At 42.5% G+C, this 20,780-nt stretch overlaps 1 protein-coding gene across 1 annotated transcript in view; it reads left to right on the top strand.

Moving 5' to 3' along the window:
• LOC115137322 (metabotropic glutamate receptor 6-like) overlaps nt 1-20,780 on the top strand; it is a 38,269-nt gene that overhangs the window by 11,135 nt on the left and 6,354 nt on the right. Inside the window, exons 3-9 of the mRNA XM_029673596.2 lie at nt 17,535-17,751; nt 17,908-18,043; nt 18,191-18,345; nt 18,490-18,630; nt 18,745-18,945; nt 19,711-19,850; nt 20,106-20,729. Of these exons, the coding sequence (XP_029529456.1) occupies nt 17,535-17,751; nt 17,908-18,043; nt 18,191-18,345; nt 18,490-18,630; nt 18,745-18,945; nt 19,711-19,850; nt 20,106-20,729 (1,614 nt within the window). The remainder of the gene's footprint in view (nt 1-17,534; nt 17,752-17,907; nt 18,044-18,190; nt 18,346-18,489; nt 18,631-18,744; nt 18,946-19,710; nt 19,851-20,105; nt 20,730-20,780) is intronic.

Raw genomic sequence — 20,780 nt, 5'->3', positions numbered from 1 at the left:
ATTGTGCGATATTCTAGGTCGGGTGGACAAAATGACTTGTTCCTGTATGTTCCTAGAATTACACCATGAGTCGTTAATCATGAAACACACCCGCCCACCCTTCTGCTTCCCGGATAAATATTTATTCCTGTCTGAGCGATGTACTGAGAATCCTGCTGGCTTTACCGACTCCGACACAAAGTATGTTACAGGCCCCGATGTCTCTCTGGAAGAAATCCTTGCTCTAAGCTCATCAACTTCGTTATCCAAAGACTGAACATTGGCGAGTAATATACTCGGAAGCGATGGGTGGTATGCGTGTACCAGTAGACCGCCTTGAGTGCCTCTCCACTGCCAGTGATGTTTTGGGTTGGCCTCTGGAATAAGTTAAATTGCTCTGGGGAGAGTAAACAAAGAATCTTCTCCATGGAAGTTGTCTTCCTGGACATAATGCTGGTAGTTCTGGTGAGTTACCGCCGCTCTAATATCCAATAGTTCTTCCCAACTGTACATAAAGACACAAAACATTTCCTGAGCTAATAATGTAAAAAATAGTACAAAAAAAATAAAAATACTGCAAAGTTTTCTAAGAGCTAGTCGCTATGCTGCCATCTCAGTCTGCACTGTCATACTACACCAGCTCCGATGCTCGTCAGAGGTTTCAGGGTTTACAAACAATTACAGACTACAAAGGGAAGCACAGAAGCACTGCCCAGTGACAGGAGCCTACCAGACGAGCGAAATTACTTTTATGTTTGCTTCGAGGCAAGTAACGCTGAAACATGCATGAGAGCACCAGCTGTTCTGGACGACTGTCTGATCACTCTCTCCACAGCCAATGTGAGTGAGACCTTTAAACAGGTCAACATTCACAAGGCCGCAGGGCCAGACGAATTACCAGGACGTGTACTATGAGCATGCACTGACCAACTGGAAAGTGTCTTCTCTGACATTTTCAACCTTTCCCTGTCTGAGTCAGTAATATCAACATGTTTCAAGCAGACCACCATAGTCGCTGTGCCCAAGAATACTAAAGTAACCTGCCTAAATGACTCCCGACCCGTAGCACTCATATCTGTAGCCATGAAGTGCTATGAAAAGCTGGGCATGGCTCAAATCAACACCATTATCCCAGAAACCCTAAACCCACTCCAATTTGCACACCACCACACTCCACACTGCCCTTTCACACCTGGACAAAAGGAACACCTATGTGAGAATGCTATTCATTGACTACAGCTCAGCATTCAGCACCATAGTGCCCTCAAAGCTCATCACTAAGCTAAGGACCCTGGGACTAACCACCTCCCTCTGCAACTGGATCCTGGATGGGCTGCCCCCAGGTGGTAAGGGTAGGTAAATTCACATCCGCCATGCTGATCCTTAACACTGGTGCCCCTCAGGGGTGCATGCTCAGTTCCCTCCTGTACTCACTGTACTTTGAAGAGTTTGAAGAATTTTAGATTCTTCAAAGTAGCCACCCTTTGCCTTGATGAAAGCTTTGCACACTCTTGGCATTCTCTCAACCAGCTTCACCTGGAATGCTTTTCCAACAGTCTTGAAGGAGTTCCCACATATGCTTTGCACTCGTTGGTTACTTTTCCTTCACTCTGCGGTCTAACTCATCCCAAACCATCTCAATTGGGTTGAGGTCGGGGGATTTTGGAGGCCAGGTCATCTGATGCGCGCTCCATCACTATCCTTATTTGTCAAATAGCCCTTTCACAGCCTGGAGGTGTGTTTTGGGTCATTGTCCTGTTGAAAAACAAATGATAGTCTCACTAAGCGCAAACCAGATGGGATGGCGTATCACTGCAGAATGCTGTGGGGTCCATGCTGGTTAAGTGGGCCTTTATTCTAAATAAATCACTGACAGTGTCACCAGCAAAGCACTCCAGCACCACCACACCTCCCCCTCCATGCTTCATGGTGGGAACCACACATGCGGAGATCATCCATTCATCTACTCTGCGTCTCACAAACACACAGCGGTTGGAATCAAAAATCTCACATTTCCACCAGTCTAATGTCCATTGCTCGTTTTTCTTGGACCAAGCAAATCTCTTCTTCTTAGCAAGATGGCGCCGACAGAGAGGGTCACCTCACTTCAAGTCCTTAGGAAACTATGCAGTATTTTGTTTTTTTATTTATTATTTCTTCATTGTTAGCCCAGACAATCTGAAGTATTATTACATATAGCCGGGAAGAACTATTGGATATCAGAGCAACATCAACTTACCAGCACTACGACCAGCAATATGACTTTCCTGAAGCGGATCTTTTGTTCAAACCACCTAAGGCATTCAAAATGTTTCCAGAGGCTGACCCAAAACAACGTCGCCGCAGGAGACGTAGACGGAGCGGCCTTCTAGTCAGACTTCGGAGGTGCGCACACCACCTACCGCTTCCGAGTATCTAACTCCCTAATGTTCAGATTCTTGATAACAAGTTAGACTAAATTAGGGCTAGGGTTGCTTTCCAGAGAGACATCCGGGACTGTAACATACTCTGTTTCATGGAAACATGGCTCTTTGGGGACATGCTGTCGGAATCGGTACAGCCACCGGGATTCTTTGTGCGTCGCGACGAGAGGAATAAACATCAGGGGTGGGGGTGTATGTTTCATGATTAACAACTCATGGTGTAATTGTAACAACATACAGTACAGGAACTCAAATCGTTCTGTTTACTGGACCTAGAATTCCTCACAATCAAATGCCGTCCGTATTATCTCCCAAGAGAATTCTCATCGGTTATTGTCACTGCGGTGTATATCCCCTCCCAAGCAGACACCACGACGGCCCTCAAGGAACTCAACTGGACTCTATGCAAACTGGAAACCATATATCCGGAGGTTGCTTTTATTGTAGCTGGGGATTTTAACAAAGCAAATTTGAGAACAAGCTTACCTAAATTCTATCAGCATATCGATTGTAGTACCCGGGCTGGCAAAACACTGGATCACTGCTACTCTAACTTCCACGATGCATACAAGGCCCTCCCTTGCCCTCCGTTCGCCAAATCCGACCACGACTCCATTTTGCTTCTCGCCTCCTATAGGCAGAAACTCAAACAGGATGTACCCGCGACTAGGACCATTCAACGCTGGTCTGACCAATCGGAATCCACATTTCAAGATTGTTTTGATCACGCAGACTGGGACATGTTCCAGATAGCCTCAGAAAATAATATAGGTTTATACGCTGATTCAGTGAGGGAGATTATAAGGAAGTGCATAGGAGATGTTGTTTCCTCTGTGACTATTAAAACCTACCCTAACCAGAAACCGTGGCTAGATGGCGGCATTCACGCAAAACTGAAAGCGTGTCCAACCACGTTAAACCATAGAAAGATAACCGGGAATATGTCAGAATACAAACAGTATAGTTAATCCCTCCACAAGGCAATCAAACAAGCGAAAAGTCAGAATAGGGACAAAGTGGAGTCGCAATTCAACGACTCAGACACGAGACCTATGTGGCAGGGTCTACAGGCAATCACGGACTGCAAAAAGAAAACCACCACGTCACGGACACCGACATCTTGCTTCTAGCAAAACTAAACACCTTCTTTGCCTGCCTTGAGGATAATACAATGCCACTGACGTGGCCCGCTATCAAGGACTGTGCACTCCCCCTCTCCTTCTCCATGGCCAACGTGAGTAAGACATTTAAATGTGTTAACCCTCGCAAGGCTGCGGCCCAGATGGCATTCCTAGCCTCGTCCTCAGAGAATGCGCAGACCAGCTCACTGGTGTGTTTATGGACATATTCAATCTCTCCCTATCCCAGTCTGCTGTCCCCATATGCTTCAAGATGGCCACCATTGTTCATGTACCCAAGAAGGCAAAGGTAACTGGACTGTCATCATGAAGTGCCTTGAGAGACTATTCAAGGATCATATCACCTCTTACCTGTCACCCTAGACCCACTGCAATTTGCATACCACCCCAATAGGTCCAAAGACGATGCAATCGCCATCACACTGCACACTACCCTATCCCATCTAGACAAGAGGAATATCTATGTAAGAATGCTGTTCATTGACTACAGCTCAGCATTCAACACTATAGTACCCTCCAAGGTCATCATTAATCTTGAGGCCCTGGGTCCCAACCCCGCCCTGTGCGATTTGGTCCTGGACTTCCTGATGGGCCACCCCCAAGTGGGGAAGGTAGGAAACAACATCTCCACTTCGCTGATCCAACACTGGGGCCCCACATGGGTGCGTTCTCAGACCCCTCCTGTACTCCCTGTTCACCTGTGACTGCGTGGCCATTCAACTCGATCATCAAGTTTGCAGACAACACAACAGTAGTAGGCTTGATCACCAACAACGATGAGACAGCCTATAGGTAGGAGGTGAGGGAACTCGGAGTGTGGTGTCAGGAAAACAACCTCTCACTCAACGTCAACAAAGGAAGGAGATGATCGTGGACTTCAGGAACAGCAGAGGGAGCACCCCCCTATCCACATCGATGGGACAGCAGTGGAGAAGGTGGAAAGTTTCAAGTTTCTCCACTGCTGTCCCCTTCAACCTCAGGAGGCTGAAGAAATTTGGCTTGTCACCTAAAACCCTCACAAACTTCTACAGAAGCACAATTGAGAGCATCCTGTCGGGCTGTATCATCGCCTGGTATGGCAACTGCACCGCCCACAACCAACAGGGCTCTCCAGAGGGTGGTGCAGGTCTGCCCAACGCATCACTGGGGGCAAACTACCTGCCCTCCAAGACACCTACAGCACCCAATGTCACAGGAAGGTCAAAAAGATCATCAAGGACATCATCCACCCGAGCCACTGCCTGTTCACTCCGTTACCAACCAGAAGGCGAGGTCAGTGCAGGTGCAACAAAGCTGGGACCGAGAGAATGAAAAATAGTTTCTATCTCATGACCATCAGACTGTTAACAGCCATCACTAACACAGAAAGGCTGCTGCCTACATACAGACTTGAAATCATTGGCCACTCTAACAAATGGATCACCCGTCACTTTATTAATGTCACTTTAATAATGTTTACATATCTTCCACTACTCATCCCAGATGTTTCTACTGATTTTATACCAGCTGTTGCATCTTGTCTATGCCGGTCAGTCATGGCCCATCCATATATTTATATGTACATATTCTTATTCCATCCCTTTACTGAGATTTGTGTGCATTAGGTTGTTGTTGTGGAATTGTTAGATTACTCGTTAGATATTGCTGCATTGTTGGAACTAGAAGCACAAGGATTTCCCTACACTCGCAATAACATCTGCTAATCATGTGTATGTGACCAATACAATTTATTTTATTTTATTTATTGTTTTCCTTTAGTAGTGGGTTCTTTGCAGCAATTCGATCATGAAGGCCTGATTCACACAGTCTCCTCTGAACAGTTGATATTGAGATGTCTGTTAATTGTACATTTTTATTTAACCTTGATTTAACTAGGCGAGTCAGTTAAGAACTGATTCTTATTTACAATGACTGCCTACCAAAAGGCAAAAGGCCTCTTGTGGAGTTGTGGGCTCCGATTCAAAATAAAAATAAATTAAATAAAAAATATGACTCACTACATGACAAGAGAGACAACACAACACTACATAAAGAGAGACCTAAGACAACAACATAGCATGGCAGCAACACATGACAACACAGCATGGTAGCAACACAACATGACAACAACATGATAGCAACACAACATGGCAGCAGCACAACATGGTAGCAACACAAACCACGCTAAAAACATTATTGGGCACAGACGACAGCACAAAGGGAAAGAAGGTAGAGACAACAATACATCATGCAAAGCCACAACTGTCAATAAGAGTGTCCACGATTGAGTCTGAATGAAGAGATTGAGATAAAACTTTCCAGTTTGAGTATTTGTTGCAGCTTGTTCCAGTCACTAGCTGCAGCGATCTGAAAAGACAAGTGACCCAAGGATGTGTGTGCTTTAGGGACCTTTAACAGAATGTGACTGGCAGAACAGGTGTCACCCGATATGGATGAAAATACCCTCAAATTAAAGCTGACAGTCTGAACTTTAACCTCATAGTCATCATATAAATTCTAATCCAATGTACTGGGGTACAGACCAAAAACAACAAACAAATGTGTCATTGTCCCAGTACTTTTGAGGCTCACTGTTCATAAACACAATGTGATCCTGTTAACCCAACTCTTTTGCTCATGTTAGCCCAATTTACAGTATATTAGGTTGCCTTGGACCAGAAAGGACGCATTTACGTCTGCATCAATGTCATATCGCTGACTCTACCTTTAAAAGTAACATTAAAATAAACAAATTCCAGAAAGTTATTTCAGTCTTAGCCTCTTCCCTGGGTGAAACAGTGGGAGTTCCCATCAGATCTAAGAAACTGTATTGTACTGTATTACTAGGCAGAGCTCTACATGCTCTCGTTTAAACCTGGGGTGGCATCGGTAGTCAACACACTTATCCCTCTACAGCTAAATATATACATTCACTTGACAGTTTATTGGCCACACCCATCTAGTAGCGGGTCAGACCTCCAGAACAGCCTGAATTCAGAACAGCCTGAATAGCCTGTCCCGTTGACACCAGGCAGGATGGGGCCATGGACTCATACTGCTTATACCAAATCCTGACTCTGTCATCAGCATGACACAACAGGAACCGGGATTCGTTGGACCAGGCAATGTTTTTCCACTCCTCAATTGTCCAGTGTTGGTGATCGCGTGCCCACTGGAGCTACTTCTTCTTGATTTTAGCTGATAGGAGTGGAACCCAGTGTGGTCTTCTGCTGCAATAGCCCAACCATGACAAGGACCAAGAAGTTGTTCTTTCCGAAATGCCGTTCTGCAGACCACTGTTGTACTGCATCGTTATTTGCATGTTTGTGGCCCGCCTGTTGGCTTGCACGATTCTTGCCATTCTACTTCGACCTCTCTCACCCGCAAGCTGTTTTTTCCCAAAGGACTGCCGCTGACTGGATGTTTTTTGTTTGTCGCCACATTCTTGGTAAACCCAAGACACCGTCCGTTTCTGAGATACTGGAACCGGCACGCCTGGCACCAATGATCATATCATGCACAAAGTCTCTTAGGTCACTCGTTTTGACCATTCAATCGAACAGTAATGGAATGCATCGATGCCCGTCTGCCTGCTTTATATAGCAAGTCACAGGGACGGTGTACTTAATGAACTGGCCAAATTCAATAAAATACCACAGAGAACATATAGTTCAGACCTGGCAGAGTACACAATTTATGATGTTGGAACTGGCACTGAGATCAAAATCAATGAAAGAAAATGTATAAATATATTTGTAATTCTTGCCATTTTGACCAACTGTCAACACAGGAATAACAATACAACATAGCTCACACAGATGTTTATGTAAATGATTAATGAGATACACAGAATGAAACAGCATGGGAATGGCGATGTTTTTGGGGCGGTATTAGCAATACATTCAGCTACAAGTGCCATATAATACTAACCTAGAGACATCAGTCAGGATTTATTAAATGGAATCAGGAAAGGGTAACACAACATGTAGGCAACATGTAATTAATGAATCATTAGTTTATGATAAAACAGTTTCAATAAATGTACTTTTTTCACAATTTTTAGTCGACCTTGTGAGGGATTGTTCTGGTGGTTTCCTTTTGATAAACACATTGTCAAACAGACAGCCCCTTATGTAATTGTGTCATTTGAAGCATTTGGGTCTGGCAAGCTTCTTCACAGCAGTACGTGTGTTTTTCTGTCAGTGTGGAGACAGTCCTAGACACAACATGGTCCAAAGCTGCAGCCACCTCTTTCCGTTCAGCTTGAGTTAGTGGTGTGGCATCCACCAGGCTCACCCATGCAAAATAGTAACATAATAAAGCAGTATGTGTAAACACAGTGATAATGAGAGCATCAACATGTTGTGGGTCTACCTAAAAGTTGGCAACAATAGTTAGACAAATGTAAAATGATCAACATGGTAACTGGGTGATTCTGCAACTTCGGGCACTTTGGCCCTGCAAGATTTCAGAAATTGAAACTTATTGAAACACCATTTTACCAGTATTATGATTGTCTTTGATTTGTCTAGAAACAATATCTGATAATGGCTACGATCGTACTATTCAGGAATTTATATATTTTTGTCATTTTCCCCAGCCATGGACAAATGTCAATTCCATCACGTCATTAAAAATCCATTTTAGTTGAAAATGAAATATCATACCATTTATTTAGAACACATTTCTTATACATTTGTACATGAACTTGTATTGAATATTATTTTAAGTGACGTTTAAGGTTTTCCTAATACTAATAATTCAATAAATTTGCCTTTGAGACAGGTGAAAAGGTTTATTTATCCTGAAAAATAAAATATTTCCACCCAAACTTTTTGTGAGATTATGATATCAACCACCTATCTAAATCAAACCAACCAATGTAAATGATATATACTATACTAATTTACCCAGAAAATATGGGTGTGGTGGAAATGACATCTACAGTATGTTAAAACAAAACATATGAAAACAATATTTTATTGCAAACATTTTGAACAACAACCATTGTTAAACATTGAATTAATATAAGACAAAGTAAGATTCCAAAAGTAGCCGATGGGCAGAGCTCAAGGAAGTAGGCCAGTGTTTCTAAGTGATGGGTCCAGATAGCTGAGGGGTCATGCTGCATAGCAGAGCTCAGTGAGCAAAGTGAAACTGTATGGTTTGTGGTATATCCAACACAGGTGTGGAGGGTCACCTGCTTGTGAGAATCACCAACGTGAACTGCCTGGATTTCACTGGTGTATTTACAGAAGTGGTTCTCTGCAAAGTCAATATGCACAATGATTTTTTAAATTTTTATTTCACCTTTATTTAACCAGGTAGGCTAGTTGAGAACAAGTTCTCATTTGCAACTGCGACCTGGCCAAGATAAAGCATAGCAGTGTGAACAGACAACACAGAGTTACACATGGAGTAAACAATTAACAAGTCAATAACACAGTAGAAAATAGAAAAAAAGAGTCTATATACATTGTGTACAAAAGGCATGAGGAGGTAGGCGAATAATTACAATTTTACAGTGATAAATGATCAGATGGTCATGTACAGGAAGAGATATTGGTGTGCAAAAGAGCAGAAAAGTAAATAAATAAAAACAGTATGGGATGAGGTAGGTAAAAATGGGTGGGCTATTTACTGATAGACTATGTACAGCTGCAGCGATCGGTTAGCTGCTCAGATAGCAGATGTTTGAAGTTGGTGAGGGAGATAAACTTCAGCGATTTTTGCAATTCGTTCCAGTCACAGGCAGCAGAGAACTGGAACGAAAGGCGGCCAAATGAGGTGTTGGCTTTAGGGATGATCAGTGAGATACGCCTGCTGGAGCGCGTGCTACGGGTGGGTGTTGCCATCGTGACCAGTGAACTGAGATAAGGCGGAGCTTTACCTAGCATGGACTTGTAGATGACCTGGAGCCAGTGGGTCTGGCGAAGAATATGTAGCGAGGGCCAGCCGACTAGAGCATACAGGTCGCAGTGGTGGGTGGTATAAGGTGCTTTAGTGACAAAACGGATGGCACTGTGATAAACTGCATCCAGTTTGCTGAGTAGAGTGTTGGAAGCTATTTTGTAGATAACATCGCCGAAGTCGAGGATCGGTAGGATAGTCAGTTTTACTAGGGTAAGTTTGGCGGCGTGAGTGAAGGAGGCTTTGTTGCGGAATAGAAAGCCGACTCTAGATTTGATTTTCGATTGGAGATGTTTGATATGAGTCTGGAAGGAGAGTTTACAGTCTAGCCAGACACCTAGGTACTTATAGATGTCCACATATTCAAGGTCGGAACCATCCAGGGTGGTGATGCTAGTCGGGCGTGCGGGTGCAGGCAGCGAACGGTTGAAAAGCATGCATTTGGTTTTACTAGCGTTTAAGAGCAGTCGGAGGCCACGGAAGGAGTGTTGTATGGCATTGAAGCTCATTTGGAGGTTAGATAGCACAGTGTCCAAGGACGGGCCGGAAGTATACAGAATGGTGTCGTCTGCGTAGAGGTGGATCAGGGAATCGCCCGCAGCAAGAGCAACATCATTGATATATACAGAGAAAAGAGTCGGCCCGAGAATTGAACCCAGTGGCACCCCCATAGAGACTGCCAGAGGACCGGACAGCATGCCCTCCGATTTGACACACTGAACTCTGTCTGCAAAGTAGTTGGTGAACCAGGCAAGGCAGTCATCAGAAAAACCGAGGCTACTGAGTCTGCCGATAAGAATATGGTGATTGACAGAGTCGAAAGCCTTGGCAAGGTCGATGAAGACAGCTGCACAGTACTGTCTTTATTGATGTCGAATATTGTACACGTGTTTCCCAAAGTTCTCTTTCATTCCTTTGGAGAAGTCCTCCAGTAGAGTCTGTACTGTGCTGCACACATTTTATTTTAGTGTCAAATGTACCGTGAACTTCTCCATGGTTCCCTCTTTGTTTGTCTTCTCTCTGTCTCTTCAGCTTTGTTTTTCCACCTAAACCAGCATGTCTGCTCACCAGCATCAAAGTCAGATGTTTAAGCTCTTTTGCTTGGCAAAGGGAGCACTCTGTGTACATGCACTCTTTCTTTAGGTCCTCATAGCAGAAAGAGTCAATAAGGTTCTCAATGTTGTTGCAGCTGATCACATTGTGATACTGTCGTTTGTCCACCATGAACTGGAGGTTGACGTGGATTTTGCAGAGGCATGTGTCCCTATCCTGGACTGTTGGCTTGACAACCCAAATTCTTCTTTTGAAGAATTCATAGTAGGACATTTTAATCTCTGAATATTCCCTCTTAAACTTATGATAAAGGTTCTGAATTGTATCATTCAAGAAGCATATATTTTTCTTCTTGTTCCTCGTTAGTGTGTCCTTTTTCCCGGTTGTTGCTCTGTTGTCATCACGTTCATAGAATCTAGTGATTTTGTCTCCTGTGGCTGTAATAAATCTGTTTTTAATGGAGTATTGAAGACTTGTTGGCCTGTTTCCCTTTTCCCTCATTCTCTGTTTGTGGCTTTGACCAGGCCATACCTTCTCAGGATGTAGCCTCTGAGCATTTTTGAAGCCACTTGTTTGTCCTTGGCACTGAACATGTTTTGATACTTTTGCTTTAACTCGGCAATGATGGAATCTTGAAACAATTAAATCCTTTTCAAGTCATTCAGAGTTCCCTTCATTTGCTGTTTTGTCTTTGTCTTTGGGGAATACCTTTTTTGTATTTCTCAGCTTTCCTGTAAAGCATTATGAAGTTTGACATTTGTCATGCAAAGATCTCTGTATGTTTTTGAGCGACCTCTTCCAACCTTTTACCTTCCTGCGAGTATTCAACTTTTCATTCCTCTTGCAGACAATGAGGAAGGGGTATCAGGGCATGCATCGGGGTAGGTAAGTTAGGGGCAGTTATGTTGACCTCTGGCTGCAAGTCATCTGGTGACTGAGGTGGTGTGTTGCCTGATAGGTAGGTCTCCATTGCAACTTTTATCTTTAAAGCCTGTCTTCTATTCCATTGGTTGCATTTCTGTATTCTTCGCTTGCTTCTTTGTTCTCGCTTTGTAAATTCAGAGATAGATTTCACTTCTCCCTTCTCTTTTTTCTTCCAGTATCTCTCCCTGTCTGTTTGCAGATGTTCCTGGTATCGTACAGGATCCTTTTTTATTTTGTTTCTATGTCTGTGCTGTTTTATGTGGCATCTTCTAATTAATTTAAAACATGATTAAATAAACCTAAAGTAAAAAAACATAATGGATCATTTGCACCACGTGCTATCATTTCCAACACAGTTAAGTTTGTAACGGAAATGACTGTGGTGAAATTATGCTTAATACAGTTTTTGGAGAAAAATGACAGACTGTTTAATATGCTTTGGCTAGTATTACAACTAGTTTACAATAAATACATTAAAATATACAAAATTCTACCACAAATTAAAGAAATTATAGCCTGTTAAGAAATGTCTGACAAAAAGAAAATTCTCTACACAAGCAAACTTCTGGAACAAATGTCCGCTGCAGCCATCTGCTTCAGTGTCACATTAAGTTTCCATGGTAACATTCTCTTGAAAAAAGTTTATCAATTAGTTATTTGTCCTCAGTGGTGGAAATGACACCACTACCAAAGGACAGGTATATTTTGTGTGAAAAAATATATAAAGGGCATACTCAAAAATAATTGATATAGATTTTATGCCATTGACTCTTTCTATAGTAGATAACAATATATAATGTGTAATTATTAATGTCTTCTCATAGAAAAACATAGTAGAAGCTCAAATGTCTGGGTCAGGGACAAGAGCAAAACAGTGAAATGTAGGTATAAAATGTATCTGAAAAGTAGCTAAAATACTTGATAGAAAGGTGTTAAAAAAAGTCTGGGGTAGTGTTGTGTGAACTTAACATATACAGTACCAGTCAAAAGTTTGGACACACGTACTCATTCAAGGGATTTTCTTAATTTTTTTACTATTTTCTACATTGTAGAATAATTGTGAAGACATCACAACCATGAAATAACACATATTTGGTTAGGTCAGGGTGTGACTCGGGTGGGAGTATCTATGTTTTCTATTTCTTTGTTGTTTTTGCCTAGTGTGGTTCCCAATCAGAGGCAGCTGTCTATCGTTGTATATAAGTTGTGATTTTCCATTTGGGTTTTGTGGGGAGTTATTTTCTGTTTAGCTGTTTTGTTGCCTGACAGAACTGTGCGCTTTCGTTTTTCTGCTTTGTTATTTTGTTGCGGTGTTCAGTTTATTACAAATCATGAACGCCTACAACGCTGCACCTTGGTCTCCTTCTTTCAACCCACGAGAGCCGTTACAATATGTAATCATGTAGTAACCAAAAAACGGTTAAATAAGTCATTATACTGTATATTTTAGATTCTTCAAAGTAGCCACCCTTTGCCTTGATGACAGATTTACACACTCTTGGCATTCTGTCAATCAGCTTCATGAGGTAGTCAACTGGAATGCATTTCAATTGACAGGGGTGCCTTGTTAAAAGTTAATTTGTGGGATTTCTTTCTTCCTCAATGGGTTTGAGCCAATCAGTTGTGTTGTGACAAGGTAGGGTTGGTATACAGAAGATAGCCCTATTTGGTAAAAGACCATGTCCATATTATGGCAAGAACAGCTCAAATAAGCAAAGAGAAACCACAGTCCATTACTTTAAGACATGAAGGTCAGTCAATATGGAAAATGTCAAGAACTTTGAAAGTTTCTTTAAGTGCAGTCGCAAAACCCATCAAGCACTATGATGAAGCTGACGCTCATGAGGACCGACACAGGAAAGGAAGACCTGCCACAGGAAAGGAAGACCTTTGCTGCAGAGGATAAGTTCATTAGAGTTACCAGCCTCAGAAATTGCAAAGAAAATGCTTCACAGAGTTCAAGTAACAGACACATCTCAACTTCAACTGTTCAGAGGAGAATGCGTGAATCAGGCCTTCGTTGCTGCAAAAAAACAGCTAAAGGACACCAATAAAATAAGAAACTTGCTTGGCCAAGAAACACAAGCAATGAACTGGTGGAAATCTGTCCTTTGGTCTCCAAATTGGATATTTTTGGTTCCAACCGCCATGTCTTTGTGAAAGACAGAGTAGGTGAACAGATGATCTCTGCATGCGTGGTTCCCACCGTGAAGCATGGAGGACGAGGTTTGATTGTGTGGGGGTGCTTTTGCTGGTGACACTGTTGTGATTGATTTAGAATTCAAGGCACACTTAACCAGCATGGCTACCACAGAATTCTGCAGCGATATGCCATCCCATCTGGTTTGCTCTTAGTGAGACTGTCATTTGTTTTTCAACAGGACAATGACCAAAACACACCTCCAGGCTGTGTAAGGGCTATTTGACCAATAAGGAGAGCGATGGAGTGCTGCATCAGATGACCTGGCCTCCACAATCACCTGACCTCAATCCAATTAAGATGGTTAGGGATGAGTTGGACCGCAAAGTGAAGGAAAAGCAGCCAACAAGTGCTCAGCATATGTGGGAACTCCTTCAAGCTGGTTGAGAGAATGCCAAGAGTGTGCAAAGCTGTCATCAAAGCAAAGGGTGGCTACTTTGAAGAATCTAAAATATATATTGACTTACTTAACACTTTTTTGGTTACTACATGATTCCATATGTGTTATTTCATGGTTTTGATGTCTTCACAATTAATCTGCGATGTTGAAAACAGGAAAAATAATGAAAAACCCTTGAATGAGCAGGTGTGTCCAAACTTTTGACTGGTACTGTGTATGAAGAAAAGAATGTTGTGAAATAAAATCCTCAACATTTACCCAGAGGACATACAGTGGGGAAAAAAAACTTATTTTCCACCATAATCTGCAAATAAATTCATTAAAAATCCTACAATGTGATTTTCTGGATTTTTTTTCTCATTTTGTCTGTCATAGTTGAAGTGTACCTATGATGAAAATTACAGGCCTCTCTCATCTTTTTAAGTGGGAGAACTTGCACAATTGGTGGCTGACTAAAAACTTTTTTGCCCCACTGTAGAAGTGTCCATAGTTGCAGAATCACCCAACTAAAGTTGTGATCACTGTAAAGTTATCTCGTACACTAATATTGAAAAAATACATGCTGAATTGAATGGTAAAATGCCTCGTTGGTGGTTTATCAAATTATGTTTTGACATTGAACATTTATGAATTGGAGACATTAGAACAAATAACACATTTTCACATAGCAAAGAGCCAACTGGCTACATGGACAGACTGGAATCCAAATAACTAGGCTAGATGAGTAGGGTCTATCAGGGGTGCACGGCATGTGGGTCGCAATGTGTAGTGACGATCAACTACACTCCGTGCCCACCAAGTAGTGCCAAGCAAGAGTTGGGTTCAGTAGGGTCTGGCTCAAGCACATATGTGTACTAGCGAATGTTGTACTAGCTACATATCAAGTGTTGTATTGTGCCAGCTAGACAAATAGCTAGTGTTGCATTGTGCTAGCTAATGTGTACTAGCTAGCTAGCCCAACCCAACTAGCTAGTGCTGTATTGTGCTAGCTAGATAGCTAGTGTGTATTAGCTAACTAGCTAACCAGACCAGTATGATTGTTAGCTAGCATGCTAGCTAGCCCAACTGCTACAACCAAAACAAATGTTTGAAACAATAACAATTGTTTAAATTGTTGAACTGCATCCAGTTCAACATCCATTCGAGGGTTCCTCCTGGCGGGTCCGTCCAGTTGCTTGCTATACTGTCCATCTCGGTGCTCTATACAGTCTGTCTCCGTCCAACTCAGAGTATTAGCTGACTCTATTATTTTACATTACCCTAAACATGATGGAATTCATTGCTGAATTAACTCAGAAACCACACTTGTGTGGAAACACCTGTGGTTTCGATATACTTTCTATCCCTCATTTACTCAAGTGATTCCTTTATTTTGGCATTTCCCAGTAGGCACTTTTTTTAGAGTATGCACAGTTACTCCGTTAAGATCTGACCCTTTTTTCAAATTTGTCTAAAATCACATACCCAAATCTAACTGCCTGTAGCTCAGGACCTGAAGCAAAGATATGCATATTCATGATACCATTTGAAAGGAAACACTTTGAAGTGTGTGGAAATGCTTGTGGAAATTAATGTAGGAGAATATAACACATTCGATCTGGTAAAAGATAATACAAAGAAATAAACATGCTTTTTTTGCACTATCATCTTTGAAATGCAAGAGAAAGGCCCAGGCACAATTTAGAACTTGGCCACTAGATGGCAGCAGTTTAGACTGATCCAATGAACCATTGCATATCTGTTCAAAATGTTGCATCAAGTCTGCCCAACTGTGCCGAATTGGTTTATTATATACATTTTCAAGTTCATAATTGTGCACTCTCCTCAAATAATAGCATGGTATTCTTTCACTGTAATAGCTACTGTAAATTGGACAGTGCAGTCAGATTAAAAAGAATTTAAGCTTTCTGCCCATATCAGATATTTGAATGATTGTTCTCTTTAGTCACATTACATAATATTTTAACATGACATCTGAACTAAATGTTCTTTGTGGTATTTTATTGAATTTCAGCACAGACATTTGAATTGTGACTACACACACATTGAGATTGAATTGTAAGAGCTTCTATAGGATTCTATAAATGGAAAGTGCTAGTGCACTTACGAAACAATACTTAGCCTACTGATGCTTTGCCATCAGTAATTTCAGTATATTCTGAATGAAAATGGTTTGCACAGAAGAGGAATGTGTCATAACACCTTGAAATAACATGTCAGCTACTCTAGGTCAGTTAAGTTATGAGTGTTTTATGCCAATGATAAGGATTACAACAACATTTGAATGGAAATCTAGATAATTATGCTCTAAATGTTCCTGTCAGAAAAAGGTTAGGTTTGTCTATGGGGTTGAGGTCAGAGATCCTTGGATATGTCATGGAACTCAACACGCATGGCACTGAAATGTACATAGCAGGGCCAAAGAACCAGTTAGGGTTGCAACATAGCATAACAGTCTACAGATTAATTTTTTTATGGACTGTCTGACAGCCATAATTACTTGATTTTGAAGATAAATTATGCCATCCTTGTATATTGGATTAAAGGAGGCTTCCTTTTTGCTTTAGGAATTAGTGATTTACATTTACATTTAAGTCATTTAGCAGACGCTCTTATCCAGAGCGACTTAGTGATGGAATGTAAACATTTGAAAATGATGTTATCATTGATCACATCAATGTTTGGTGTATCGAATTTCACCCTCCCAGACAGAAGATTATGAACTAGTAGGAGCCATACCTATCACAGTAATAGATAAATGTTCTAGAGAGAAAGAGTTAAGTAAAGCAGCAAATGTAAGTTGCACGTGACCATCAGAATTAAATATATTGTATGGCTTACAGCTGAGATATGGTAACCTTGTCTCTTGATCTCTGTCTCTGTCCCTCTGTGTTCAATGTAATTAGACTAAAACCCATATAATCCTTCCAGATAATCTGTGAAATGGTTCTCTCCCTCTTCTCTTCTTCTCCCTTCACAACCCTTTGTTTGTCTACCTTTCTCTACTCCCTCTAAAGAACCTCTCATCAAGCCATGGGCGGGCATTAGTGGGATCAGAGTCAAGCCCACTCACATAAACTATGTCATTAAGGAAGTAGCACACCAGTAAATTAATCCTCTAATCCATAAATTTTTTTCAAACAAATGCTTTTACAGCAGTGAAATTTACCATCTGTATTTCACCATGACGTTGGTTTTTATGGCCGACATAGACCAGTAGTAAAGCTCTAGAAATATTACAGTGGATGATTGTCGCCATGTCCTAGTGGATTACATTGGCTGGACATGTGAGAACTATTCAGTACTCTCAATTACTGGCAACGTATCATCATAAGGTATTATTAAGTGGTTAGTTCACTAACTGTGTCTGACTTATCCCGACGAAGATTGATTTGATAATAACACATGGTGTCTGGTTCAGTAGCTGTCCAACGTCCATTAACCCTCCTTTTGAATCTAATGACTGTCTCCGGTCTCTTCTTAAAACCATGCAGCCGTTAACATCATGTAACGTATGTATCTTTCAGATCCCCCAGATTAGTTATGCGTCCACGGCTCCAGAGCTGAGTGACAAAAGTCGTTATGAGTTCTTCTCCCGCGTGGTCCCTCCTGACTCCTACCAGGCCCAGGCCATGGTGGACATCGTCAAGGCTATGGGGTGGAACTATGTATCTACACTGGCCTCAGAAGGAAACTACGGTGAGAGCGGCGTCGATGCCTTCCTCCAGATTTCACGAGAGGCAGGTTTGTACCGAATTTAGTGGGGAATTCAAATGTTCTGGTGTAGCCTAACCATGGCCAACATGGTGTTGGAACTGATGGTACTATATGGGGAGGACATGACGTCCAATGGAGGAGCAGCCTTGGTTTGGGTCTTGTCTTTCTTCTCCCTTCATTCAGGAGGTTTATGCATCGGCCAATCCATCAAAATCCCTCGAGAGCCGAAACCAGGTGGATTTGATAAGATCATCAAGAGACTAATGGAGACCTCTAATGCTCGCGGGGTCATCATCTTTGCCAATGAGGACGACATCAGGTTAGTGGCAAACTAGTTCCTTTCCCTAGGACTGTTGTCACATAACCACCATGCTACTTGTTCTCTAAGCACCACAGTACCAAGTTTCTATAGACTCAAAGCTAATGAAGGTCCAGTGTGCTAATCCATTATCACCACTTATCACAGACGTGTCTTGGAGGCAGCAAAGAGGGCTAACCTGACGGGTCACTTCCTGTTTGTGGGCTCTGACAGCTGGGGGGCCAAGAGCTCCCCCATCCTGGACCAGGAGGATGTGGCTGAGGGGGCTGTCACCATCCTCCCCAAGAGGGCCTCCATCGATGGTAAGGCAAACACATGAAAAAGATATTGCAGAGATACATTGTATTTTGGTGTTCAATATAAATGTAACTTTAGTGGGGGATGGGAAAGTCTGGGAAAGTCTTAAACATAAGGTGATAGTGATGCTCTGTTGGTCCTTTGCCCAGGGTTCGACAACTACTTCACCTCGAGATCTCTGAAAAACAACAGAAGGAACATCTGGTTTGCAGAATACTGGGAGGACGACTTCAAATGTAAACTCACTCGACCAGGTATCAAGTACGACCTTGGTAGAAGAAAATGTACAGGTAGGAAAAGAGGATATTTCTGACATATTTCAAAGGTTTATCTCAAATAAGCAGATTTACTTACAGGCTACACAGGTTTTATCCATTGTATCCCACCCTTCCTCCCTTCTTCAGGGGAAGAGAGAATCGCACAGGAATCTCAGTACGAGCAGGAAGGGAAAGTACAGTTTGTGATAGACGCGGTGTATGCCATGGCCCATGCCTTACACAGCATGCACCTGGACCTCTGTCCGGGCTCCATGGGCATCTGTGAGAAGATGGACCCAGTGGAAGGGAGTCAGCTGCTCCATTACATTCGCTCAGTCAACTTTAATGGTGAGTTGGAAATGTACAGACCAGGGATTGTTAAAAAGGGTCTTGAGAAATTTTGTTGGAGCAGCAGTTAATCAGGTCTGGGAACGTTCAATAAACTTTGTTTGGATCGAGTTTGAAATTGTATCTTCTAACCTGACTTTTCTTTTTGTTGTGGCTGTCAAGTCAGATAATACTCTTGATAATTGAAATTATATATTTTTATAATTAAAGCCCAAACAGAGGAAATGTCCTGGTTTCATGAAGCCTTTTCCACTACTGGTTCCCATCACATCCCACCAGAGAGGTTAGTCTGAGAGGTCAGTCACTCCAAAAAAGTGTGGATGGAAGTCAGTCTGAAGACATCACTGCACTCTGTGTTAACCTCTTCAATGCACTATTCTTCCACAGGGCAGCCTCTCTTCTTTCTTCATACACAAGAAACACACCTCTTTTCATCTCCATCTTTCACGAAAAATATTTTTCTTGGAGTCCAAGGAGCTTTCTATGAAAAGCAAAGCTATTTCCTTTTCCCTGTTTGTGGATGACCTTTGCTTGTGTGGAAGCCCTCTGATTGAATACTTGAAGGGAACAGAGAGTACAGAAATAGCGGCATGTATGGAAAGGAACCCTCAGCAGGAAGAATCTTATGCTCAGCTTTGCACTGGTTGCATAAGACATGAGCTTTAGGTTCACCGTAGTTTTCATTTTTCTTTGTTCAAAGGTAAAAGCATTGCACGGCCCACTAGCGGTAGCCCTGTTAAAAATCCTTGCTCCTCTATCCAACAGGCAGTGCAGGGACTGGGGTCATGTTCAATGAGAATGGAGATGCTCCTGGTCGCTATGACATCTTCCAGTTCCAACTTTCCAACACCACCAACCCCGGCTACCGGTGTATTGGCCAGTGGACAAACAATCTGCGACTCAATGTAAACATTTGTTTTGGTCTATTTTATTTTTCAATGATGATGTTCACTATATCAGTGTTGCTATTGCATTGAGGAATGTACTGCTGGTGTTTTGAGTTAACAACCTTTCAATTGAACCAAACTCATTCCAGTTATTCATGCACTTTTATTTAGCTCCATTTAGTCATTCATTCTCTTTCCCCCAGTAATGACATGATGTGACTACTTCAGGAGTTCACTTGATGTTCTTCAACATTGTCTCTGTCTCTGTTAAAGGCGGAGGAGATGCAGTGGTCGGGTGGGGACCGTGCAGTCCCTGACTCGGTGTGCAGTTTCCCCTGTGAGCTAGGAGAGAGGAAGAAGATGGTGAAGGGTGTACCCTGTTGCTGGCACTGCGAACTGTGCGACGGATATCAATACCAGCTGGATGAGCTAAACTGTGACATGTGTCCCTTCGATATGCGTCCCATGCCAAACCGAACGGGCTGCCGGTCCACACCCATCATCAAACTGGAGTGGAGTTCCCCCTGGGCCATCATCCCTGTGTTCCTGGCTGTCCTGGGCATCCTGGCCACCTCCGGATGCATCATCACCTTCATCCGCTTTAACGACACCCCCATCGTCCGAGCCTCCGGACGGGAGCTCAGCTACGTTCTCCTGACAGGCATCTTCCTCATCTACCTGATCACCTTCCTCATGATCGCAGAGCCCAGCGCCCCAGTGTGTGCATTCCGCAGGCTGCTGCTGGGCCTGGGCATGTGTATTACCTACTCAGCTATGCTCACCAAGACCAACCGCATTTACCGTATTTTTGAGCAGGGCAAGAAAGCAGTCACGCCACCTCCGTTCATCAGCCCTGCTTCTCAGCTGATCATCACCTTCATACTCATTGGAGTGCAGGTGAGTGAGTTGCTTCCTCTCTCCTATTGCATTTGATGAAAACAAGGCAGT

Source organism: Oncorhynchus nerka, linkage group LG2 (genome assembly GCF_034236695.1).
Source record: "Oncorhynchus nerka isolate Pitt River linkage group LG2, Oner_Uvic_2.0, whole genome shotgun sequence".
Lineage (NCBI taxonomy): Eukaryota > Metazoa > Chordata > Actinopteri > Salmoniformes > Salmonidae > Oncorhynchus > Oncorhynchus nerka.
This window is presented reverse-complemented; position numbering and strand designations above follow the sequence as displayed.